Source organism: Canis lupus, chromosome 38 (genome assembly GCF_048164855.1).
Source record: "Canis lupus baileyi chromosome 38, mCanLup2.hap1, whole genome shotgun sequence".
NCBI classification, from domain to species: Eukaryota; Metazoa; Chordata; class Mammalia; order Carnivora; family Canidae; genus Canis; species Canis lupus.
In genome coordinates this window covers 8,973,944-9,000,129 of record NC_132875.1, presented here as the reverse complement: position 1 = coordinate 9,000,129, position 26,186 = coordinate 8,973,944, and the positions used below count along the sequence as shown (strand labels likewise).

At 36.8% G+C, this 26,186-nt stretch overlaps 1 protein-coding gene, 2 non-coding genes and 2 pseudogenes across 6 annotated transcripts in view; 1 reads left to right on the top strand and 4 right to left on the bottom strand.

The window, feature by feature from the left end:
- The window catches only part of RAB3GAP2 (RAB3 GTPase activating non-catalytic protein subunit 2), a 100,211-nt gene that overhangs the window by 41,274 nt on the left and 32,751 nt on the right, over positions 1 to 26,186 (bottom strand). For all 4 annotated transcript variants that reach the window (XR_012025736.1, XM_072814448.1, XM_072814446.1 and 1 more), the window contains exons 3-13: positions 22,253 to 22,376; positions 21,320 to 21,401; positions 19,385 to 19,432; positions 19,233 to 19,308; positions 18,803 to 18,904; positions 14,510 to 14,609; positions 12,492 to 12,590; positions 3,643 to 3,791; positions 2,719 to 2,798; positions 2,505 to 2,594; positions 1,036 to 1,175 (exon numbers count right to left, since the gene is read on the bottom strand). Coding sequence is in view for 3 of the 4 variants with exons in the window: in XM_072814448.1 (XP_072670549.1) it covers positions 1,036 to 1,175; positions 2,505 to 2,594; positions 2,719 to 2,798; positions 3,643 to 3,791; positions 12,492 to 12,590; positions 14,510 to 14,609; positions 18,803 to 18,904; positions 19,233 to 19,308; positions 19,385 to 19,432; positions 21,320 to 21,401; positions 22,253 to 22,376 (1,090 nt within the window). In the remaining variant the exon portion in view is untranslated. The remainder of the gene's footprint in view (positions 1 to 1,035; positions 1,176 to 2,504; positions 2,595 to 2,718; positions 2,799 to 3,642; positions 3,792 to 12,491; positions 12,591 to 14,509; positions 14,610 to 18,802; positions 18,905 to 19,232; positions 19,309 to 19,384; positions 19,433 to 21,319; positions 21,402 to 22,252; positions 22,377 to 26,186) is intronic.
- LOC140626992 (proteasome subunit alpha type-1 pseudogene) lies at positions 4,050 to 7,487 on the bottom strand (annotated as a pseudogene).
- Positions 5,308 to 5,414, top strand: LOC140627089 (U6 spliceosomal RNA). The gene has a single exon (XR_012026037.1). It is a non-coding gene; the product is annotated as a U6 spliceosomal RNA (small nuclear RNA).
- LOC140627085 (small nucleolar RNA SNORA36 family) lies at positions 9,899 to 10,030 on the bottom strand. The gene has a single exon (XR_012026034.1). It is a non-coding gene; the product is annotated as a small nucleolar RNA SNORA36 family (small nucleolar RNA).
- LOC140626693 (ATP synthase subunit f, mitochondrial pseudogene) lies at positions 11,263 to 11,701 on the bottom strand (annotated as a pseudogene).

Sequence of the window (26,186 nt, the reverse complement as noted above, 5' to 3'; positions counted from 1 at the left end):
CAGACACTTAAACACATAACAGGCAACCACTGCAAGAATTCTCTGGCAAGAAGGTGATAAGGGTCTCAACCTGTCCAGAGTATCTTAATGTCCCCCAATCCATTATTCTTCACATTGCTGAACACAGACTAGACTGCATCACAACTGTAATTTCTAATTAGTAATCTGTGCTGAACGTTACTATTCCAGATGATTCAAAAAAATGCATTCTCCCTTCTTCCTTGGTCAAAAGAGATTTTATCTTTTTCAGGTTGACAGTGTGCCTAGACATTTTCAAGTCTCCCTCATAGCTGGGTATGACTTATATGACTAAGTCTCAGCTAATGCACTGCAGAAAAAGCTTGGCAAAAAATCATCTTCAAAGTGGACTGGCTCAGTTGGTAGTTCTTCTTCTTCCTTTCTTCCTTCCTGGAATGCAGATAAGAAGGCTGGAGCTCCAGCAGCCATCTGAACCATAAAATAACCTTGAGTGGGTGGGGAGGTTCAAGAAGTGAAACTGGGTTCCTGAGGATATCATGGGCATATCATATTAATCCTGAACTTGGGTTTTTTATTAGCAGCTAACTACAACTCCTAACTGACATATTACCAAGAAATTTAAGTAAACTAACCCAAGCATACGGATATGGAAGTCAAGTCAGCAAAGATGGGTTTTGACATCTTTAGTTTGAAAGACTTAGCATTCTAGATTTGAAGAGAACGTGTGACTTAAGCATGACGTTGTGAAGTGGAATGAATTTAACAGGGGCAAGAAATTTGACAATGGGAATTTGACAATGACAGTAAGAACTGAAAAGTAAACAAGGAAGAGACTAAAAGTACCTATATAATTTGATCAGACTTAAAGGACAGATCAATTGGACTACTAGATCAAGTGTTACTAACATGAGTTCATGCTAAAAGGAAAAAAAAAAGACAGCATAAACATAATGGATTAAGCAATGCTGTCCACTAGAAGCTGAAGGATGATAATACTGCTCAACTACTGGGGTAAAAAAAATAACTTTTTTTTTCTGGATTTTTATAAGAAAGTACCTTTCCACATGCGTATTGCAATTCCTCTAGCTACATCCAATAAAATCACTCTGCCAAAATCATCTGTTACTGCTGCCAGTGTGTTACATGGAGACAGACATATACTTTCACCATGGCGTCTAGAATCTGGAAGTCCAAATCTGATATTTAAAAGAAAATAAAAAGCTCAAATCAAATTCCAATCTCGAAAAAACTGACAGAATCATGAAATGCATTAACAAAATAGACCAAATTTATTTTTAATAAAAAATTGTAAGCCCTGCACTGATTACTGTTTATTAACTAATCACACCAGACATTTTGCAACACGAAATGCATAAGAAGTTTCTTCCATTATAAAATAAAAATACCTAAATTTTATTTCAAAGATTTTCTATATAGATATCCATCTTTTATTTTTAGAGAATATCAAGTATAACTATCTTTTCTTGATTGTCATGTCATAGGAAATAGTGCCCTCACAACCAATTAAATTTTGGAATACTCTGCTGCCACAAAGGCATCTTTTGTCTAAGTTCGATTTTCTAATCTCTTCTTTCTGCTAGATATCATATTCTTCTGACACCAATGTACCTGCCTAAAGAACTCCCCCTCTTCTAAATAATTTTCTCTCAACTGTTCTTGGTCTATAACCAATCTTACTAGAACTGTAAGATAAAAGTAGAGGTACGGCAAAACAAGCAGGTGTGCTCACTTAGAGCAAGTCCCTGAGACAAAGTGCCCTGATGTTATTACATCTATTTGGAGGCACAGAGCCATCTGGACTACTTCTTGATTCTTCAGTGAATTTAGAAAATGTGAGGTGTTCCAATATTTTAAAAAGATGAAAAAAATCTTAGAGGATAATCTTCAATAAATTTTAATAGATCTCTTTGACAAACATCTACAATGGGGAGAGAATTGTTTCCCTTCATGATAGTATTCTCTATTAGGTAATAAAAATAATTTAAAAACAAAATCAAGCAAGAATCATGCCTTCTTGCCCCAAAGCCTGACAAATACACTATCCTACAGCACTACTGAAGTAAACAAAAAAGCACAACCCTGCATTCTAAAGACTGCTTGAAGGCATGGGAATCCTTGTTTTTATGTTTTTTAAAGAAATCACTAAGCATTTTTAAAGTTTATATAGCTTACTGAAAAACGAAAACGAAACTTAAAGAAAAAATCAGCTGTCACAAAACTAATTTTCTTGCAACCTAAGCTAAAGTTATAGGTGTTTGTTAAAAAAAAAAAAAAAAAAAAGAAAAAAAAGCACACTCAGCACATACATCTTGAGCACCCACTATAGGACAGGGAGATAGCTGTGACCAAACTGGGGAAGACTCACTCTCCTCATGGACTTTATATTGTGATAGAAGCTCCTAAACCTCATTAGATCAACAGTCAACTAAGCACACTGAAAGACTATAAATTTAACAGTACATTTTTTAAAATATGAAAATCTGAGAAGAACACGACAGACTTGCCTTACAGCTAATGGGGTGGCTGGCTCCACCTTTGGTTTTTGCTTCTGCACTGCTTCCTCTTCGTGCTTGCTCTTCCAACCAAGCCAACCACTGAACAGAAAGAAAATTTAGAATAAAACCGATGCTTTCAGCATTTTACTGTGCAAATTACCAACACAGATGTTAAAACTGGGCAAGATACAGATAATTTTACAGGGAACTGTGGTAGGATTACCTGGCAGCATTAAATAAAGCAGAAGTGAGTTTACTTGCGACCGCCAGTGCCACATGAGACAGCAATGGTTGTGTGCTCCCCTGGAACATAGGACACGTGAAAGAGAAAACTGAATGGCTGACAAAGACATAAAACATATTTTCTAAACAGGGCTTACTTTTAAAAGTTTTGAAGAGCTGTAAAGTCTGGACTAGTAAAAATATTCAGCATCTTTCAGACCATACAATAAAATCTTTTTTAGGAGGCAGAGATACAATCAAACGTTTTAACTCTACAGTAGGAAATAAAATCACTAGTAAGCTATTTTGTCTTCAGGATTTCCCTCCTTTAATTGTAATTTAATTGAAAAAGTTTAAACTAGGATGTTAAGATGGCGTTATTCTGTCAGAGCCATAGACTTCCTATCTACACACAACTGGCTCTTGCCCCTCTTTTTTTTTTTTAATATGCCTTTTTATTAAAGTAAAGAGAAAGCTTAGACAATTCTGAGAAGGTGGGCTTTTTAAGCAAGAAATAAAAGACAAGCAAGTCCAGCACCTAACTGTCCCCTATTTTAGGAAACAATTTCCACCACTTACATCAACTATACTTGGCCGCTTTACAATTCCTGATTACTCAAATCCCTGGTGGGCCGACATTCATAACCCTGAGTGGCCAATTATCACATCAATATTTAAAGACAAATCAACTATCCAAGAACCAGGGGCATCAGAAACAGAAGAATCTATTTTACACTGACTTTAGTACTTTCTCAGTTCACCTAAAAAATTTAGAAGGAAGTCAGCATAGACTAATTTTAGCTTCAGTTGAAACATAGAAATGTAAATTACTTAATCTTTCTAAAGCTAACTTGTAATATCCAATTTGCAGACAAGTTGAGAAACCAAGAGAGGTCTTACTCATGATCAGTGATGAAACTCTTACCTCCAAAGCATAGAAGAAGCCAGTAAATGGATTGGACCCAACGGTGATGTACTGAGACATGGCAGGTAGACTGTTTTTAATTGCTGCATTAAATCCACCTATGTTGGAGGCAGTCTTCATTTGGTCAAAAGGGGAGAGAGTCATAATACCTGTTTTAAAACAACAACAGCAACAACACATGAACTGAACACACTGAAATGGCATTGTCATTTTAGGTCATTAAATTTTTATATCAATTCCATTTGAAGATGCAAACTGCTTAGTTTAACAAATAAAAGTCACTTTTAAAATCTACAAAATCAATGTCATAAAATATTCATAAGATATTAAAGTGCTATCTATTTTTCTAAGCCATAAAATACAAAACAAAATTTAAATATTAATTTTTTAATGATACAAAACTCAAACAGTTCAAAAAGTATACCGTCTGTAGATCTCCAGGTATTAATTGGTTCTTAGAGGCAACAACTGAAACAAGCTCTAATGCTGCTCTCCAGAGATGTTTTACATACATAAATGACAACATACCAAGTAAGCAGATGTGTGCCTTATTTTTTTATTTAATAAAATATCAAAGAAACATGCCTCATTCTTCTCAATCACTCAGAATATTCTACTATATGACCATACCATAATTGATTTGACCTATTGATGGATATTTAGGTTGTTTCCCATCTTTTGTCACTACAAACGATACTGCAATATATATCTTTGATATGTCTCTGCACACCTACATGTCTGTGTGGAAAACTCTTATAGACAGAAGTGTGGGCTCAAAGGGGATCACATTTTTAAAAACTTTATCAAATTCTGTTATACTGGATTCCATAAAAGTATTGCTAATTTACCAAATTTTGGTTTCCACCAAAAAGGTCAGAGAGCATCTGTGCTCCCATACCCCTATTAACACAGCAAACACAAACACTTTCAAACGTTAACTTTGTAGTCCAGAAATCCCCAACCTTTTCTAAGGGAGAGTTAACTTTTCATTTCCCCAAGACTCTAAGAGCAAAGCAGACACCGATCACATGCCTGTGTGGAGCAGCAGAGGAAAAACCAAGGTCATGTAAACTCACCAGGGAGGGTGGTAGGGAGAAAAAGACAGGGGGAAATAAGCTTAGAGATCTAGGGAGTAAAGATGTACTGCTAAGATTCCAACCTATGTGGACTCAGGCACACATACCATAACCGAGTACTCATCTGGGATGTGAAGATACCCAGTTGGGAAGTGCTAAACTCAAATACACCATAGAATGGAACATGAGTTATTCTAATTTCCATATACAGGTGTTGCCTCTACTTTGCTTGCAAATGGTCAAAAAACACATTGTACCTGAAGAAGAGTCCTGGGAAAGGAAATACTGTCAAGGAATTCATGAGCAAACTATTAGCTGGATTTAGGAATTAAAGTGATCAAGTAACTTGTAGAAGTTGGACTATTCTGAAAGATCAGAGTGCGTGGCTCACACTCATAAATGAATTCATGATTCAACATAAAAAATATTTTCACTACATGATAAAAATCTGTACAAGTTTGGTCTGAGTCTACCAGAATGAAATCAAAGGGTGAATTGTGTGGCACATAAATTGAAATTTAAGTTTTATTTATTTTTTTTGGCAGGTGAAACAATTTTATTTCACAGTTGTCTTTAAAACCACAAAGACGTGCTTGCTTCGGCAGCACATATACTAAAATTGGAACGATACAGAGAAGATTAGCATGGCCCCTGCGCAAGGATGACACACAAATTCGTGAAGCGTTCCATATTTAAAAAAATAAAAATAAAAAAAAATAAAACCACAAAGACATTATGTTCTTCATATAAAAACATTAGTACAGATAACTATACTTTCTAGAAAATGATTATATAGACCCTCTCAAAGAAAAAATGCACACCATTATATGGTTCAGACAAGTTACTTGGGAAAAACACATCTGGACCGATTCCTAAAACATACCAGAAGACCACGCTGCATCTTTTGGTTCAAAGTATAGATTACTGTCCTCAGTAAGGGCTCCTGCATTCTTACATATTTGATAATACACATATAGACTGGTTAATGACTTAATGCTCCATTGCATCAGCCTTTTCTAGAGGTTCATCAGCAGGTTGAGCAGGCTGTGCCTTTCTCTGTGGTCTTTCTTCAAGACCTTCCAGGAACGGAGATACATCATCATCATCATCATCATAAATCGTAAACTCCAAGTCTTTACCAACAATTCCAATGGAAACATTCTTTGTAGTTAGGTCCTGTTCTGCAGAAAGTGTCTCTCGTAAGGCACGCAGACCATGTTTAACCAGTTCATTCAAATTGCACTCCATAAACCCAGACATATGTCTCTCCAAGTAAGTACGAGCTGATTGAGAACGGGCTCCAATGGACATGGCTCTACAGTCAAAATAGTTGGCAGATGGACAGGTTTGGAAAATGTGAGGGCCCATATCATCATAACCAGCAATAAGCAGTCCAACACCATATGGTCTCCGGCCATACCGTTGTGTTGGTATCTGGGTCTTGCTTCCAATTAGAGATACAGACAAGACACAGGAAGAGGTCTTTCAAATACAAATCTGGAATCCAAACACTCCTGGCGCATAAAATTACATAACAGTCTAGCATCAGCAGAAAGTCCCACAATTGAGATACCAATATGGTTATCAACATGAAGAATTTTCTTTTGATGAGTTGCAAGCTCTGACTGTGCTCTCTTCAATGCAACCAACACTGCATGGGTTTTTGATTTCAGACCAACTGTGGCTGAACCTTGTTTGACAGCTTCCATTGCATATTCAATTTGATGAATCCTGCCCTGAGGGCTCCAAACAGTGACGTCATTGTCATACTGGTTGCGAAACATGGTTCCGGCGCAGGTTCCGCTGCCGAAATTTAAGTTTTAAAATAACTTCCTCATGTTCCTACACACTACAGGTGGGAGTATAAATCGCTTTAAGCTACCCAGAGGACAATTTCCTGATACATATCAAAAATTTTAAGTGAGTTTAGTCTAATTTATTCTGAAGAGGTGATGGCTGATCAGTTCTTTCCATCCTCACCATTACAATCTTCCCCTTCCCACAATTCCAGTCATCTACTTTCAGTGCCAGGCACATCTAGATCCTGTTGTCAACTGTACAGCCTCTGAAACCTTGATTTCAAGCATAGCACCTTTTGACAACCAACTCGTGGCTTTCCATCCTACTTAGTAAGCCCTATAATAATTTCACCATATCATCAAGAGTTTTAATTCACTAACTCTACTATTTTTTCACTACTGAGTAACTTCTGCATTCATTCCCCTTATCTGGCTTAGATTTTTGTTGCATCATAATCATTCTCTTGCAGACACCTACAATTGCTCTGTGTGTCTCTCTCACACACACTCAACTGGCGAAATCCTAATCTGGATGAACTAAACTTTCTGCATCCTCCACTGTTTACAGCAGAACAGCTGACCATTGCCAGAAAAAAACAATACATCTGGGTTTCAAAGTAAGGCTCACAGACAAATGGACATCCAAGACCAGCCCCAAATCCTACTGTCCTCCTCGACCCTTACCCCGACGCCTCCATGCCACTCATTTCCCACAGTCTACATCTTACTGACGACATCCCTGTGGTATAGAGAGCTGTCCTGCTGTCTATACTGCGGCATAAGGGGTGGAATCTAGAGGACCTGAGTAACTAATCTTAGCATTATATTTCATTGATTTAAGGTAAATGAAGATACAGTTTATTGAAAGCCCCTCTTTCTCCCTTCATATTTTTCCAATATACACATATTTCAATTTTTTATTAAATTCGCATTTACTGTTTTCATTAAGAATGATGTAAATATTACTCACTGCTGAGACATGCTGCCTACTGTAATAACATTTCCTTAGATGTGAGTTTTTTTTGTATATCCTGAAAATCTGAGGTCTTTCCACACTTTGAAACACCTTAGTATAAATATTAATATAATTTATATTATAAATTATAATTTATAGTTAAAAATACATATTAAAATATAATATTTATAAATTATAATTTTAAATATAATTTATTAAACATTAAACCACTATTAAAATTAAGAATTAAATATTACCATTATTATAATATGAATACTAATTTAAATCTTAAATAAATTTCCATAAAGTCAAACTCATTGGATAATTTTCTAGGTCTATTATAGTGGCTCCAGAAGACATCTTTGACAAAATAATATTTGAGCAGAGGCTTGAATGAAGTGAGAAAGCCATGTGGCTAGCTGGGTAAAATTTTCCAGGCAGAAGGAGCAACAATTACAAATGTTCTCAAGTGGAAGAATGCTTGATGTGTCTAAGGGAAAACAAAGAGTTAACATGGTGGAACACACGGAGGGGATACCAAAGAAGATAAAGGTGAAAGATGTACTATAAAGCAGGCAATGTCAAGCCTGGATGCCTCTGTAAAACCTTTGGATTTTATCAGGAATAAGACAGGAAGGCGTTATAAATAATATTTTGTGCAGAAGAGTGACAAAAACATGACTTACATTTCAAAAAGAATATTAGCTGCTAACTGGTGAACAGATTTTAGGGAGGGAAGAAAGGAAGCAGAAAGACCAGTTAGAATGTTTTTTTCCTCAACAGTTCAGACAAGACACAATGGTAGCTAAGACCACCGCACTAACAATGATGGAGATGAGCAGTGGCCACATAGTGTCTACTGCGCAGAAAGAGACAAATGGGAGTTTGGATGAAAAACATGAGAAAAAAGAGAGGTCAAGGATGACTCAGAGTCTTCTGGTGTGAGCAAAAGAAGAGATGATACGGAAGAAAAAAGGAGGAACAAATTTGGGGGAGGAAATGGAGAATTCTTTTTGGATATGTTAAGTTTAGATAGCAAGGTGGACAAATTTCGTAGGAGCTAGAAAAGGAGCATGAATTTTAAGGAAGAGGTGAAGACTGGATATAAAAATGGAGATGCTGTGATTCAGTTTCCTGTTCTTGTGTTTCTAATTTTTGAAAGTAGGAGTGGAAATATTTCTCCTTTGACCTACTCCAATCTAGCCTTCATCCTCACTGGTATCAAAAATTTTAAGTGTGTTTAGTCTAATTTATTCTGGTCCACCTAAAGTGCTCATATCAGATTCAATGCAGTGCTCTGTGTTGTCAAATTCAAAGGACCTTCTCCTTTTCCTGAATTCTATAAAGCATTCCAAATTTTCATCAATAATCTAGACTACTTCTCTAAACTTCAAACACATATGTCTGCCTACTTGACACCTCCATTTGAATGTGTAATTGTGTCACAAGTTAACCTGTTAAAAAAACATAACTCTGATCTGTCCCTCTCAAGCCTCTTCCTTCTCCTTATTCTTATTTTTGTAAAGTCTGATCATGCACTCATTTGCTTAGATTTAAAAACTAAGAAATCCTTAAAATAAAATAAAAAAACCAAGAAATCGTTGAATCTTTCTTTTCTGTCATTTCTCATAACCATCCTTTTCCAATTGCAAAATGTATCTTAATTCTGTCTACTCCTACTCTACTGGCGTCCACCATAGGCAAAGTTGTCATTTTCCCCTAGTACAACAAGCTCCTTGTCTCCCTGCCTTTACTAAAAAGTAAAAAGTAAAATAAAAATTTTACAAGCCTCTCTCTAAGCAGCAGGTCAGCAGGATAATTTTAAATATCCCATACCCAGACTCATCAATGACATCCACTGTATTTAAAATAGAATCCAAACTCCTTGCCTTACATGATCTGACCCCGGTCTACATCTCTAACCTTGTTCCACTGACCCTTACTCTTTACAATCAAGTCATATGGACCTTCTTCCTGTTTCTCTGGACTTTGAGGCCCCACAGGCCTTGGTCTTTGCTGTTTCCCCTGACCAGAATGCTCTTCCTACACCTCTTCAAATAGCTGGCTCCTTCTCACCCATCACATGTTACTTCCCTGGAGAAACCTTTCCTCACCAGTCTACCTGATGTGCCCTCTCTCTTTACTCTCCATCAAAACCCTCTGCTTATTTTCTTCGTGACACATACCAACATTTAGATATTACCAAATTATTCATTTGGTTTAATTATTTATTGTGTGTCTCCCTATCACCAGAATGTAAGCTCCATCAGGGCAGGGTCCTCTCTGCCTTTTATTTCTAGCTCCAATATTAATTAGCACCAAAGACATAATAAGTATTCACTGCTTTGTTGAATGAATTCATTAAAACTTTACATAAAGATGTACATGCATAATAAAGTCCATTGTATCTTTTTTAAAAAAAATCATTTTGTAGGCTGGGAGATAAATGAATAGAATAATATTTTTTATCCAATCATTTTTCCTAGCCCATTTCAATGTTCCAAAGTTCAATTAACAGAACAGGGAAGCTACCCTGAACTGAACTCAACACTTTGGAATTTTGTGCAAAAAAAGTAAAGATGAACTGTCTACCAGTAAAGCGCTTACTGTAGAGTATTCCACAGGAGAACTATGCAACAATAAACAAAGAGATCTGGGTATCAGGTATGTTCTGTCCAACCCTGCAGATTTGTACTCTTTCCTTTTCTCCCCACCCACTCCTAGGGGCCAGTGTTGAAGATTATGTTGACCTCCACTTGGATTCCGACAATGGGAAGCCTCATCAGAAGATCAAAGACAGAAGGGAAACTGAAGGCAGGATACCTATTTTCTGTGACATTTGAGCAAAAGCCAACCTGCTCTTAAGATGCTGATTCTACTCATCATCTCCAAGTTCTGGAACCACACCAGGCCCTCACCTCGTCTGGCAAGGAGTGGTTAACAGTGGGCTGCTAAGAAGTCCTGACATGCTGTACTATCCTTTATGGTTCTCCCACACCACATCTTTCTAAATAGTTTCTCTATAAATAAAATGTGTTTCAATTGTCCTATTTCAAGGGTGCCATCTGTCTTCTATTAGGATCCTGATAAAAATGTGTATTTAGCAAAACTGATTGAAAGGCTCTTTCCGATTAATTAGAAAAGGGCTATAATATAGCTGGTATGATATTATCCTATTTGTGAAAACCCATTACCATATAACCATATCTATATTATACATGCATTTCACACACAAGTCTGTAAGATGTTTACCAAATACCAAAATGCCAATGGTATTTCTGAATGGTAGGGTTAAGGGGATATTGTTTCTTTTTCTCTTTATATATTTATGTATATTTGAATTTTTTTAACAAGCATATATTGATAAACAGAAAAAACAATTTTTAAAAAATATTTCCTTCTCTACCCCCCATTTCTACTACCTTAATTCAGAAACTGATTGCTTCTTACCAAGATAATTACAACTTCCTTACTGTGTCTAGTTTCTAGTCTTGACCTCTACAGTATAACCTCTAAAAAACTTCCACAAAAGTGATTTTTCTAACAGGCTAAGTGATAATACCATCCTCTTGTTCAGAATTCTTCAATGGCTCTCAATGTTGCTAGAAGAAAAATCTAAATTCCTCCACATAGTATATAGGCCCTTCAAACTCTGATTCCTATTTACATGTGTGCTAGCTGGTTGTCCTTAGTACCCATTAGTTTTACAGCAGGTGATGCACTTCCACCCCCAAGCCCACGGACACATGTTGGCTCAAATGCCACCTCTGTGCTCGTTCTCCTGATCAAGTTCTTTATTTTTTTTTAACCAGTCAACTTTTATTGGATATTAATTGTGAATTAAGCAATGGAAGGATTCAAGGATGCCAGGCAAAAGTCATGGTCAGGAATGCCAAATGTGCCTCCACACTGGGCCCTCTTCAGTGGTACTTGTGTAGCCGTTCATGTTTGAGCTCCTTGTAAGAACCACAGTAGGTGAAAAGCACATAAGCAGCCAGCACCATAGAAATCCCAGCAACGCCCCCTTTCTTCACATTGATATACTTGTTGTAATACCGGTAGTAACCTCTTTGAAATGCTCCAGCAATGCCCTTAGGGGTGAAATCCCGCATCAGTATCCAGCCTGGCAGCTCTCCTAGTTTCACCTCCATGAGCTTCTTTTCCTTCACTGGTATGGGCGATGCCATCTTGGAGTCCTGGGTGTCCGCTCTGCCTCCTGATCAAGTTCTACTCTTTCTTCCGATTTCAGACTGAAGTCAGCCTCCTGGTTCCCTACATCGCTCAGTGTTAGGGGCTTCTCCTCTGCTCTCACTCCAGCTAGTCCACTTGTTGACTACTGCTATAGTACTGCAATTATTTTCACATATGTCTTCCAACTAAACTCGCACTTCCTTGATGAGACCATGTCTTTTCCTTTCTACATTCCCAATCCCCAACAGAGTGAGTCTTCAAAGATGCTTACAAGGAGAGATACATTTTTATCTATATTCTGCTGGTCTAAAAGTTACATTTTTTTTAAAGATTTTATTTATTTGACAGAGAGAGAGCACACAAGCAGGGAAAGCACAGAAAGAGGGAGAAGCAGGCTCCCCACTAAGCAGGGTGCCTGATGTGGGGTTCTATCCCAGGACCCCAGGATCATGACCTGAGCAGAAGGCAGAAGCTTAACTGACTGAGCCACCCAGCCATCCTAAAAGGTTATATTTTTAGAAGATTGAGCTATATGGTAATTAATTACATGGATTAAACATATCTGCAAAAAAAAATTAAGTCAAATAATGAAAGACTTAAAGCTGTTCAATATTGCTGCTGAAGACATAATTATTAAAACTGTTACCACGTCTTAAACACATACACCTATGATAATCCGTAAGTCTGGAGTAACTTCCAAGTATCTCACTACAAGTGATGCATTTTTCTTTTCACATGAGAATAAATGTACATTTCTAACAAATGAGACACACTGATTAAAAAGTAGAAGTAGTAAATTCCATAAAAATGTGAACTAGTAATGCTTACCTATGCTAGCATGATCAATAATAGTGTCAATATCTTGGAGACCCCATTTCTTATAAGCTAATGGTGGGGGTTGAATATTCTCATTGCCCGATGCTGCAGCTGTTAAAGAAAAAAAAATCAAACTTAACTATAATGAAGTTTTATAAAAAGCCATTACAACTGTAATAACTTCATTTTTCACTCTAAAATTTAAATGAAAAAATAAATAAAATTTAAATGATAATAGTGAGGCAAGACAATATAAACAAGGCTAAAGTGAACTTTATTCATGCCAAGACAATACATGAAAAATGCAAATATTTTATTTTATTTTTTTTATTTTTTTATTTTTTGAAAAATGCAAATATTAAGGGTGAGTTGACCGCCACAAAGATTTTGGAACATTCGTGTAATTAGAGAAGGCTGTTAAAAACCCTAGACTATTACTAAAATTTAAGGTGAATTCAAACTGAAATTGGTGACAAATAAGCAATTTCTTCCCCTTGAGAAAGACAGTGGATAAAATCTGGGAATAGCTACCAGTGCCTTAACTTGGGAAAAACTAAAAACCTGATGATATGCATGGCAGGAGTGCATATATATAGCAAGGTCTCTAAGGCAAGTAACCAAGGCCAGCCTTGATAGAAAGGTATGTTAACAGCAAAAGTATCACCAAAAAGAATTAATAAAAGGCCCCTCACTGTCCAGTATTTCTTCCTAGGGAGTAATGAAAGAAAAAGCAATATTACACCTCTTGCCAAAGATTCAGGCACAAGATCCTATTTATCAGCAAATTTACTGTTTATTTGCACACAACAACTTCTTGGCTATGCAATCAGAATTCTTTTTAGAGCAACTTATGATAAGAGGGCACTAAATGGCTTACTTACTTCCAAGGAGACAAAATGGCTTTATGGTCTTAAACATAAAAGTAAACAGGAATTCAAAAATAATAAAAATTAAATGGCTGACAATACCAATAATAATCATCTATTTCTAGTTTATTTCATTGACTGAATTCTTACTTGCAGAAAACTATCAGTCTCTTTAGGCAATATATTAGCAGTAACTACTTTAAATGACCTCAAGATAATGATGCTTATTGCGGCTAAATTTAAATAATTTAAAAGATTATGAAAGTTAGTATAAAAATTCAAACAAGTTCTGACCTAGTAGAAAAGCATATACTATTAAAAACCCACATAACCCAAACTTCAGGATTTTACCAATCACATCAATCTGCAAACTAAACAAATTCTGTCTTAGGGCCATTAAGGCCCCTCTACCAAACCCAGAAGAAAAGGAGGATGTCTGCACTAGCACTGCTATTTTCACTGGGTTTAATTAAGGCTTTTCTAAAATCGGGATCTTGATAATGTGTTCTTCTCTGGCAGCATTTTTGCTTCTTTGTGGTACATAAAATACTAGTGTGTCTCCAAATAATGGCATCTTGAATTTGAAGAAATACAACTCCATTCTGTGTCTTCTTTCAAAGAATGTAAACTCTGAGTAGTAAGAGTGAGAACTCTTCATTATCTCTGTACTTTTTACCCCTCAGTCTAGAAATAATGTAGTTGCCCACACACACATTGTTCAGGCCTCTAACTAGTCCATTCAGAAGCATTCCAGGTTAGCAAACAAAGCTGGTGTTGACTCCCTGTTGAGTCCTGCCTACCAGAAAGAAAACCTTCCCCTGCACAAAGTGGTACCCTTCAACTTCATGAGGATGAAAGCAATGCAGAATCACAGGATTCTAGTAGACCAGCCCGAGAGCTGCTGATCTAGTGAGAAATTTGATTCCATGGGTAGACGCAATGCAATCCCTCACCCCAATACGTAGAAAGCGTAGATTTTCAGTCCTTGCCTTTACTTACTCATCAATCTATCCAACAGTACACTCCCATTTCTACAGTAGCAGGAAGTTTTTTCCATAAATCTAGTACAGAGGTCTTTTTTAATGTAGAGCACATGTTTAATTCTCTAAGTAGGTTAAATTAAGTAAGATGTTAGAAGTTAGATACATCTCATCAAACAATTACCTTTTGCTACCTGATTTCGACAAGCACGAAGAGATTGAAAAAGGCTAAATCCATCAATAGTCACAATGGCAGCCGGATATAAGATACTCAACTCTTCATTCTATTCAAGAAATAAGAAAGAAGAAACTATTACGTTTTCATCATTCCCAAATAACCTTACCTACTTTTGTATTAGAGGTGAATGTCAAGATTAATGAAAAATAGAAGATGTTGTGAAAATATTAATGAAAAATAGAAATAACTGTCAATCACTCAGCATATAAAACATTACCAAACAGAGAAAAAGTAAAAATAAATGCAAAACTAATTTCAGGATGCCTTTTGGCTAAGCACTTAAAATTCTTCTCAAACATGAACCTTCTTTTTTTTTTTTTAAAAAGATTTATTTATTTATTTATTCATGAGACACACACACACAGAGAGAGATAGAAGCAGAGACATAGGCAGAGGGAGAAGCAGGCTCCAATGCAGGAAGCCCGATGTGGGACTCGATCCCGGAACTCCGGGATCACGTTCTGATCCAGAGGCAGACACTAACCGCTGAGCCACACAGGCATCCCAAACATGAGCCTTCTTACACATGACATATAATGCTTTCAGGACAGGTGGTGAGATTAACAAAAAAGTACAAGTTTCATAAAAATTAAATATACTCATTGTGCAAATACAAACAATGTATTAAAGTATATAGTAGAATGTGTTATTACTCAATGTGTCAATGATATTTTTCCATTTAAGTGAGCAATCATTTTTTGTTGTGGCTATGCAGCACTGCATCATATATTCCAAAACACAGTGAACCAGTGATAGACATTTAGTTTGGGAGACAAAGCAGATCAAACCACTCTCCTAAGCCCCTCCCATAGCTTCTAACTGCACTTACAATAAAGTCTGGCCTCTTTATCCAGGCCTGCAAGATGGGGCACCCATCTCTAACGCCATCTCACCTCTCCCTCCCTTGCCCCTTGAATGAACAAAGGCCATCATCACCTCAGAGCTCTGAACGTGCCTAGACCTTACCTCCCAGATCATCACCAGCCTAACTCTTCTGATTATTCAGTTCTCAGCTCAAATATAGTTCTATACAGAGGCTGCTCGCAAGCCTCTAACTCAGACAGCACTTCCATCCTTCTGCCTCATTACTATCTCATCCACACGATTACTTCCTTCCTATTATCTATTAGACACTGGAACCATCTTAGTATCTCTAGTTGTCTATTTCTGGTTTCCACCCCCCACCCCCCATGAAAGGAGAAATCCCTGGGTGTCTGGTTCCCCAAGGAATTCTCTGTGGTTGGAACTGGGCTGGGCACATAATAGGCAGTAACTAAATATTTATGAATGAATTAATACATTTTCATTATTATAAATATCACTGCAATAAACATTTTCCTGTGCATATCTTCTCACACTGCTGTAAATTTCTTCAACTGGGTCTCTGGGTCAGAATGTTCTCAATTTTCACCCATATTATTAACTGCCCTCAAGAAAGTACCTGCCAGTTTACACTTCCACCAACAATATACAAGAGTGCTTGCTTCTCCATATTGTCATTAACAGTTTCATTGTCAATATGAAAGGTGAAAAACTATCCAAATGTAGTTGCTGCTAGTTCTTAGGTTATTATTTACGTTCAAAATTTTTTCATATTCTTTTTGACCAATTATATATCTTCTTGTAAGAACTGCCTTACCTTTTTTCCTACTAGACCAATAGGCTGTTTCTGTTTTTAAAAGAGATTTGTGGGCCAGAAGGAATAGGAGCCAGGGGAAAGGAGCTGGCATGGGTGCTGACATAACAGGGTCACAAAGCTAAGCTTGTATGGCCCAGTAACCGTGACAGCAAGGAGAGAGCCTCCTTATTGGTTTGGAGGAGCTAATCACCAGCAAGTCAATTATCTCCAAAACCAGAGAGTCCTCCTGAAGAATGAAGATACTAATACAGACACCAATGGTCCAAAAGCTGTAAAAATTATGCTAGATGATGGAGATGTTTGTGCAGAAGACACAGGAGTTTCTCTGACATTCCAGACACATTCCATTTGGAATCTTCTCGTGCAATGCCCTGCTGTCACTTCTACTATACTCAATGCCCCCAGAATTGAATCAGAAGAAATCTGCTCTGTGTTCTTTCAGATTTGGAAGTATAATGAAGAAGATGCAAATATATACTTTTGATATATAAACTTATGCATCAGATCAAAAGAGGCATATGTAGAATACAGAGTAAAAACAAAGACTTCTGTCTTCATGTTCAGTAAAAATTATTTTTCAACTAATACATTTTCTTGACTCATGAACAGCGAGTATTTAAATGATCTTTTCCCACTAGCTTTAAAAAAAGAAAAAAAAATAGTATAGACATAACTAAGCTTATAGGGTTTAAAGAACCTTCACTATCCAGAGAATTAATAGAAAACAGCTCTTGAGAAGTATCTTCAATGAACAGATTATCTTCTTAGATTTCCAAGAGCTCCTTCTTCATTTCCTTCAGTGGTTTTATTTCTCCTATCTTCTGATGGTGATTATTATTAAGATTTAAGTTTTCAGTCTTCAAGTTTTATTTTCCTATATCCTTTACTTGGGAGAACTTATTCAATATCTAGGACTTCAACCATCTTCCTCAATCTAGTCTTTGTGCCTGTGTAGGAATTCTGTATCATTACAGCCATACTGGTACTTTCTTTTTATTTCCTACCATCACCTCAAATTCAACATGTCCAAAACCAAATTTAACAACCCTAATTCACTGCCAAAGCAGTTCTCTCTTCCAACTTCGGAAGTGTCAGTGGCACTCCTTGGCATGGGTATCTTAAGAGTCAACTCACCTTCCTCATCACTATTCCACATCTCTATACAATAACCAATCCTGTCAACTGTTCCTGTAAAATGATTTTTGGACTGGCCCTCTCTCTTTCTTCACACAGCCATTATAGAGTCTGGTCCCAACACTGCATGTCTGATATAGATAACTTCAAAAAATCAGATAATTAGCCTCCTTGATTCCAGACTCTCAAAACTCCAATTTCTCCTGAAGAAAGAGTCCTTCAATATCCCTTTGATACATCACTTCCTTCTCATAAATCTTTAGTTGCTCAGCTCATCTCCTGAATCAATTCTGATTTTTTACTCAGTTTTTAAATTTATGGAAATGTAGCCACTCTGCCTATTCAACAGTTTCTCACTACTTACTGACCTAAGTTTCTCTGTTGTTTCATACACAGTCCTACATTTGAATCCCCTTTTATATTTCCCCTAGTTACCTAAAATACTTTCGCCTCTTTTCCTATCAACTAATTAGATTCTATAACCATTATTGGCAGCTTAATTTAAATCTCACCTCCTCAATGAAAGTTTCTTTTACTGTCCTCATTCTAATTGAGCTCTTCTTTCTCCAAACTTACTCAGAATCTATTTCAGGCCATGTAAAATAGCAATTTACTAGGTATTGCTCTGTATTACTGATTAATGCACTCAAAGGTATTAATAGGAATTAGTCTAGTCTCTCTTACTAGATTAAGTTTCTTCTACAGCTCCAGTCCCCATAGCTCCAGGCCATCTCTCATACAATTTAAGTCCACATAGGTACTCAACACATGCATCTGTTTACCTGAAACCTTTTGGAAACAGGACAGCAAAAAGAAAGAAGGCATATATTTACATAGATTTGATGGTATATACTGTGAGCCAAAGAAGAGCATATTAGTTTACATGGCTCCACAATTATTATTATTATTTTTTGACTGTGAGACTATGAAACTCTCACAGAGCACTTGCAAAGTGAAAGCCGTACATTTGGAGAGCCTTAGATACAAAACTGTATGTATCATCTTCCACCCAAATCTTCAGTGAATCAATTTTCCACTATCAACAAAAACTTCACCCCCTTTCTGAGAAACAGATAAATACAATGTAGTAGTAGTAGTATTAAAAATAGAGTCAGAATTTTTTTCTTTTTTGTGTATAATTCTGACACCTAAATCCAAATAAAAAAACATATACCACATTTGTGCCTTAAGTTACTATCAAATTCCAAAAATAAGAAACTCTTTTGGGCTTCTGACTAAAGTGTTTTATTGTACTGTAGAACAAAATGTATGATATTTCATTAAATAAGTAAAAGCAAGCCTGGGATTCTTTACTCAGTTATAAACAGGTTATATCTCTGGAATATGACAACACAGCTAACTAACTATGCCCCAAGACAAAGACAGCTTTAAGTTTCCCAATAAAGAGAGAAAACACTACCTCAAAGTAAAGCCACTATTACTCGGAACACAATCTTTTACACTACCTGTTCGGTCACGCCAGGATGTCGTGGGATTTCATAGGTTCTGCACTTCAACTGTAGCACCAGCTCTTCATTCAAAAGTTGTGCAAGCAAGAGCACACCATTCTAGGGAGGGAGCACAGAGAAGAGCCTTGCTTGTTTTCTTATTTCTTACCAAAAGACCGGAACAAGCATGGCCAGGTAAAGACTGTCATTTCCCAACAGTTTTCCATGGATATTAGGTACTCTCTCTCAGAAGAATACAGCTCCTTTTCTCTAGAGCTTCTACCAGAACTTTCCACCACAACCTTTCCCCGTCCCTGCTTCCACCCCCATGAAGCAGCAACTACGCATTCCCAAGCACCAGGTAATGTAATGAGTCAGGAACAAGTATAATAGGGATGCATAACTAGATATTCCAGTCAAGTGGTGTTCTCTACTGTACAACACTCACCTCAGTGTAGAAGCGTACATAACCTGAAGTAAAGCCCACCACAATGCAGGTCCAGTCAGGACGCCCTGTGGAACTCCTGTTACAAACAAAATTTATGATTTTAATAGCTCATAAATCAAAGCAAAGCAAACAAATAACTTATTTATCCTTACCTCTTTTGGCTTGCTAGTGGGATACATAGAGCACTGGTTACACATTCTCTAAAAAGAAAAGCAGAATTATATGCTTATTTAATGAATTTATCAATTACTTTTATTTCCCTATAATTTAATGTTAAAGGGCAACCAGTGGAACATGAGCTCTGTGGACCAGTTTTATTCAGTGCATAAGTAAAAATATGGTGAAACTCTACTGTAAGTAGAATCATGAAAATCATTTACATAAGAGTGCCTGGGTGGTTCAGTGGCTGAGTGTCTGCCTTGGGCTCAGGGCATGATCCCAGGGTCCTGGGATCGAGTGCTGCATCAGACTCCCCACAGGGAGCCTGCTTCTCCCTCTGCCTGTGTCTGCCTCTCTCCGTGTGTCTCTCATGAATAAATAAATACAATCTCAAAAAAAAAAAAAAAAAAGCCTGAATGGCTGGGTTGGTTCAGCATCCAACTTTTGATTTCGGCTCAGATCATAATCTCAAGGTCATGAGACTGAGCCCCATATTGGGCTCTGCAGTGAGCGTGGAGCCTGCCTAAGATTCTCTTTCTCCCTCTGCCCCTCTTCCCCCCTCGCTCATGGTGTGTGCTCTCTCTCTTTCTTAAAAAGAAAAAATATCATTCACATAAAAGGTAAAGTCACATTCTCCTGAGGGCAATAAAAAACAGTATTTTTCACTCTGTATTGTCATAAAAAGCATAAAAGAAAGCAAAACTTTACTGTACACAACTGATTATATACAAAACTGAGAAACAGCAAATCATCACGAGCAGTCATTTCCTACCCCCCTCTCCTCTCCATCAGCAAAGCACTGGCAGAGGGTGGGAGGAATGTCAGTCACATTACAGGCAAACCATATTCCTATAAGTACATTATTCTAAGGATGAACTGCATTTTAACTAGTTGGCTTCTTCCTTGATATTTTGCAGAAATTGCCCCCAGACAACCCATTTCTCAGCACATGCTCCACTGGATGTTACATAAAAGATTCTCTTTGTGACATGTGGACTTGAAAAATCTGTCAGGAGCTCAGAGACTAAGCCTCAAAATTAAAATGACTCCTACTGACTGACTTTAATTTAACCTGTCAACCCTCAGGACCCATCACCAGCTTATTCAAGAAACTATAAACACTCCTGCCCCATACATTATGTTAGGCAACCACTGAAGAAAATTTATCTTTTGTTTGTTGTCTTTAAAGTAATTGAACCATTGTGTTTGCTTTGCATCTCTGACATAAATGTCGTCAAAATGCTAGACTAAATGACTTAAGGAGAAATACTATCATTTGTTTTGATAAGAGTAGAAAACATTCCAATGAATATCTACAATGTGCCAAGCATTATTGGTTTGGGCTTCCCCGTGGGCTTCCCCGTGGTTGTCTTTTATCTAAACCCAAAGTCTAAAAGATCTTACTCATTCTCATCAGGCAGCTTTCAGCCATACACCTTAAAGTGAAAACAGTTTTTGGCTCCAGGATCCAGGGTAGCAGCTCCACCATATAATCACACCAGAGAACTGCCTTCCTGGGTCCTTAAGAACCTGAATTGACTATCTTGCCTTTCTCAAATATTTATGAGTTTTAAGAATTAATGGAGTACTGTCCCCTTTAAGTACAAGGCCAATGCCACCAAAGCAGAGAAAATAATGACTGCCTTTGACTTTTTGGTGAAATAAAATTAGTGATGAACACAGGAAATGGCAAAATGTAGAAAGTAAGGGATTCTGAATTCTTCTTTAAATCTCCCCTGCAAATAGGAGTTTAAAAAAAAAAAAGTAATCACATAACTTAAATTTGCTGACCAAATCATGCTCTACAACCTCTAGTTTGGGTTGAATATACATTCACTACATATCCCAGTGGTGAAACTTCTTAGAGATCAAACAATTTCACATACACGTTTAAAGCACAGGGAAACAAAAAATTAACTAGTACCTACCCTTCTTCGACATTTAAAGAACCACTCCAGCCAACAGCAAATTGCATTTCTTCCTTTCCTTTATCACTGTACTTCCATTTTGCTGAAAAAATTATCATATAAAATCACTTTACAGTATACTAAAACAATGATTTATGAATTTCATGGTTTCTCTTTAGAATGAGTACAGAATGTAATTGTTCTATATTAATGGGCTTGGGTCTCTTTATAGACCAACATTGAAGAGATTTTAAAAGATTTTTATAAAACTCAACCCAGGCTACTCTCCTTTATTCTCTCCTTCCTCCAATTAAATTCATCTAATGTCCTAGTTCTTGCAGAACAGAGTTATTAATTCTTATGTAGCACCCCATCTGTTGTACTTATAAAATGACTTTCATCTTTACTTTTTTATTAGATTTATGCTATAGGAGGATAAATTTGGTTTTAAGACCGTTCCACAGCCATTTACTAGATGATCTGATTTTGATGAGGTTTTTCATCTCATATGTAAATCTTAATTTTAATCTTCAATGGAAATTATGAACTGAAAATGTATGCCTCAAATAAGAAACTAGAGTCCTATGAGTTTTCAAGTCATGGTTGAAAATCACTTCATTCATATTAGTACTAAAAAGGGGTCAGCAGCCTTTTCAGCTCTGACTGCCCCTTGCAAGAACTGGGCAATGCTTGCTTAGGTCTCTGAAGTGCAACAGACCCACAGCTAAAGTATCTGAGCCAAGAAAGAAAAAGAGAGGAACAATCAACCAAAAGAAGAAGAAAAAGTGAGAAACACACACAAATAAAAAGTGCTTTACAAAACAGGAATCACACTATAGAATGCCACCATACAATCCATACAACATAAGTAACATGATTTCTTTCTACTTAATCCATTTCTGTCCTACTCTATGCATTAAAATAAAGTACACTGAAAAGAATAAGAGTACTTACGCACTAGAAAGACTGCTTTTTGCCCTCGAGCTATAACCATAAGATCATTGGTTGGAGATAGGGATAAAACACAATCTTGCAGCCAGGAAGTTTTTTGTGTTTTGCAACTATTTCCTTCTTCTTCCTGCGGGTAAAACTTCAATTATTCAATAATAATTGAATATTATATTCAAAATATTACACTCAAATATATTTGAGTGTATTCAAATATATCCAGAGTATTGCATCTCAGTCTATCTGCCTTGAGGGACGAGGGGGAACAACATCTTCCCATTTCTTTTTAAAAGTCTCAGTAAGATTCCTTATCAAAACATGTCACAGATGACCAAGAAAGAAAATAGCCACTACAAACTAATCTCAGTTTTAAATATTAATGCAAGAAATTTTAACACGAGCACATATTGACTAGTAAGACATTAAATTCAGTGAATAATCTAAATTCAGAGAGACAGCTAAATTATCTGCAGCTACACAGCAAAAATTATCTAATGCTTATGGCTGTAGAATCAATAAAAATATGTGATAAATGTGATACTTTCTCCTGAAAGTTTTTCATTTGAACTGAAAGGTGTTTTCATTTTTAATTGAAAAACGATTTATAAAATAATTAGAGGAAAATCTTCATGGTTAAGAATTCAAGAGATCTAAAAAGGTCTTTGAAAAGTCTCTCTCATACTCTTAATACTCTAGCCTCCTAGTTGTTCATTCTAGAGACAACCAGTGTGATCAGTATGTTTTTCTAGTGACAGTTTGTGCAAATAGATTACTCCTCTTTTCCCGCTTTTCTTACATAAATGGTAGCACATTATACACTTCTCTATACCGTTTTTCTCTTAACATATATTTCAGACTTCATTTCCCATGAAGTTTATTTTTAAGTTGCATAGTATTCCACTGTATAGACACACCATAATTCAACCCGTCTCCTATTTGTAGACATCTGTGATGTCTACACTCTGCTGCTGCTACAAATCATGACATGGTGAATAAACCTTATACTCCTGCCAGTTTGTGCAGGAGTTTATTAGTAGGATAAATACCTATAAGTGAAATTGCCAGGTCAAAGGTAATACGTATTAGTGAATTTGCTAGGTACTTCCAAATTGCATTCCATGGAGGTAGTATTAATTTATACTCCAACCAGCAAGCTTTGAAAGTGTCTGCTTCCCCACAGACTTTTCAAAAGATGATTTCTGGATCTTTGTTAGTGTAACAGATGGAAAATGGTATCTCAATATACTGCCTTCTTATTGAGAACAGGACCACCAGTCTGTTCCTTTCCTTTGCAGATTTCCTGTTGGGTTGCTATTCTTCTTATTTATTTGTATATTTGTGTATATATATTCTTTACATATACAGAAAATTAGCCTTGTGAACATTAAGACTTGCCAGTCCATGTGGCAGCTGAATTTGCTCCATGTAGAATTTTTTTAATGTCAAGTAGGTAAATTATTGATCTATTCTCTTATGGCTTCTAAGCTTTCTGTCATAGGGACTCCTACCCTCAGCCCTACCCAGTGGCTCTTAGACTGAATTAATCAGGGAGAGATGGGGAGAGAGGAGGATGTAGGCAGTCTCCCTCCCTCCCTCCTTTGCTTTTCTTTCTTTTCTTTTCTTTTCTTTTATTTTCTTTTCTTTTTCTTTTCTTTTTTCTTTTCTTTCTTCCCTCACTCCCTCCCCCCTTCCTTTCTTCCTCTCCCTCCCTCCCTCTTACTTTTCTTTCTTTCTTTAATTTATACACTTATGCTTTTTAAAACTTAGTAAATAGGAATCAAATAAACCTTGAACCTTCTTCTTATGCAAAGTGAGCAAAGTAAGGAAGCTGCATCCTCTCCTGAAAGATAGGGAGAAGGGGAATATTGGAAAAATTCCTTGTTTTATTTATTACTCCATTTTTTTTTATTACTCCATTTTTTTAAGGAATTTTACTATCCAGCTTTCTGTTCTTACTGTGTAATTTTCTATATATAAATAAGGGAGAAAATTCGTCCTCTAAAGATAAAAGTAATAAAGTAAAGGTTAGTTGTAGTTCATTTTACCCTGGGCCTATAATTTCTGTTTAGGCCCCCACACCCCAAAACGACTCCTAGTGGCTCAGCTGTGAGCTGAAGGCAACGCTGCCCTGTGTTCCCTAATAACAGAGATTCCAGTTGCACCTACTCTGAGGTTCAGGACTTTTCAAGTGATTAGAGTAGCTCATCTTCAGGTAGGTGGCTAGAAGCAGGGCAAGTCACACCAGGAATATTTAAGTATTGTAGGAAGAAATCAGAGGTGCCTAAAACTCTGATTACTCTCAGACTTTAAAATTTCCATCTCAGTGCAATATGAAAGAATCAACACACTGCTCCGAAAAAAGGAGACAGCTTAAATTTTAGCAAATTCTATACAATCAGGTTTTCTCCTTTTATCACATTTCCCAAATGATATTCAAACAATAGATCCTGAAAATTATCTAAAAGTTACTTTTCATGAAAGCACATTATTTCTGTTTCTCTCCTACATTTTCAAAATAATGCCACTAACAAGAATTAGATCTACATGTTTATATTTGCTGGAAAAGACACAGAGTAAAAGAATAGAATAAGATCCAAGGCATTTAAAGGCTAACTGGTTCAAAACCTCATTTTATAATGAAGAAAAAAGTCTCGGGGAGGTTAAGGATATGCTTCCTGCCACAAAATCAGTATCAGAACCCAAATTAGAATCCAAGCCTCCTGACATTTAATTCAGGTGGTCTTTCCATCCCATCACCCTGCTTGTTCATCCTGGTATAGAGCTGTAACAGCTCTAAAAGAAGCCTGTCTTAGCCTGTGATTTGACTCTAGTCTCACAGTCAATGAAAGACTTTTCTCAAAGGATTACTATTACCGATCACTCTATCCCAGGCTAACCTTCCCACAGACACTGCTTGAACATGTGAGCCAGTGTGTCCTTGAGACATTTCTCCTGGCATCCTTCAAAAGTACTTTCCCTCTTCTTCCTTTCTGTCCCAAGTCCCAGTTCTTATCCCTCCATCCTGCTGACTTTTTAACCTTCTTTCAAACTCATCGCAATCAAAAGTCTTAGTACTCTCTACCTACTTACTGTGGTTTTATTTCTCCCACACTAGACTCTGGGCCTTTTAATTGGCCATGCCCATGCTTGATTGGACTCAAGTCCACACATCACATAGCCCACTGACACACAGATGAGTGGAAACAGCAGTCCCACGTCTCTTGTATTCACAAAGATAGTGGAATAGCCTACAATCACTCTTTCACGACCCTGTATGCCAGTGAGCAACCGATTCAAAGCTAGTATCTTTAAGTAATAGTATCCTCTGGAACATTTTCCCTTAAGTAATACTAAGATTTAGCAGTTCAAGATTCCAGTTGACATAACCATGGAAAATACAAGTTAGAGAGATTTAAGAGGGCCTAGAACTCAGCTCTGTCTGCTACCATCCTAGCAGATGGACTACAAGTGATCCCAGAAGCAAGCATGAATTTTAATTTTACCCTGTAAGAACTAATCAAGATGAAAGCACGAGAAACGAATACCACTTGGAAGCAAATTCAGATAAACTACACCCCAATCATTGGTTCCATGCCTAACCCTGCTTAGCCACCTCATAAATGTACCTTTCTAGGAATATGAAGCCAGAAAAAAGAAACTTCACATGAATTAGCAATCTAGTTTCTGGCAATTCAACCATTTTCAGGTTTTACTGAAAGAGAGAGAAAACCAAACTCTGTCACTCTTCACTGCATTTTCTTTTCTATGACCTCTCTATCTCTCCATCTTTCCTCATGAGAGAGGGACAAAAAGCCACTCTGCCCTGTTTGCCATGGTAAAGTGGGGCACATCCAAGCAGGAGGTACACATTCTAAAAATAGGTTAGAATATACTACCATATGGTTATATTACATTACGTTATCACCAATAGGGTTTGATA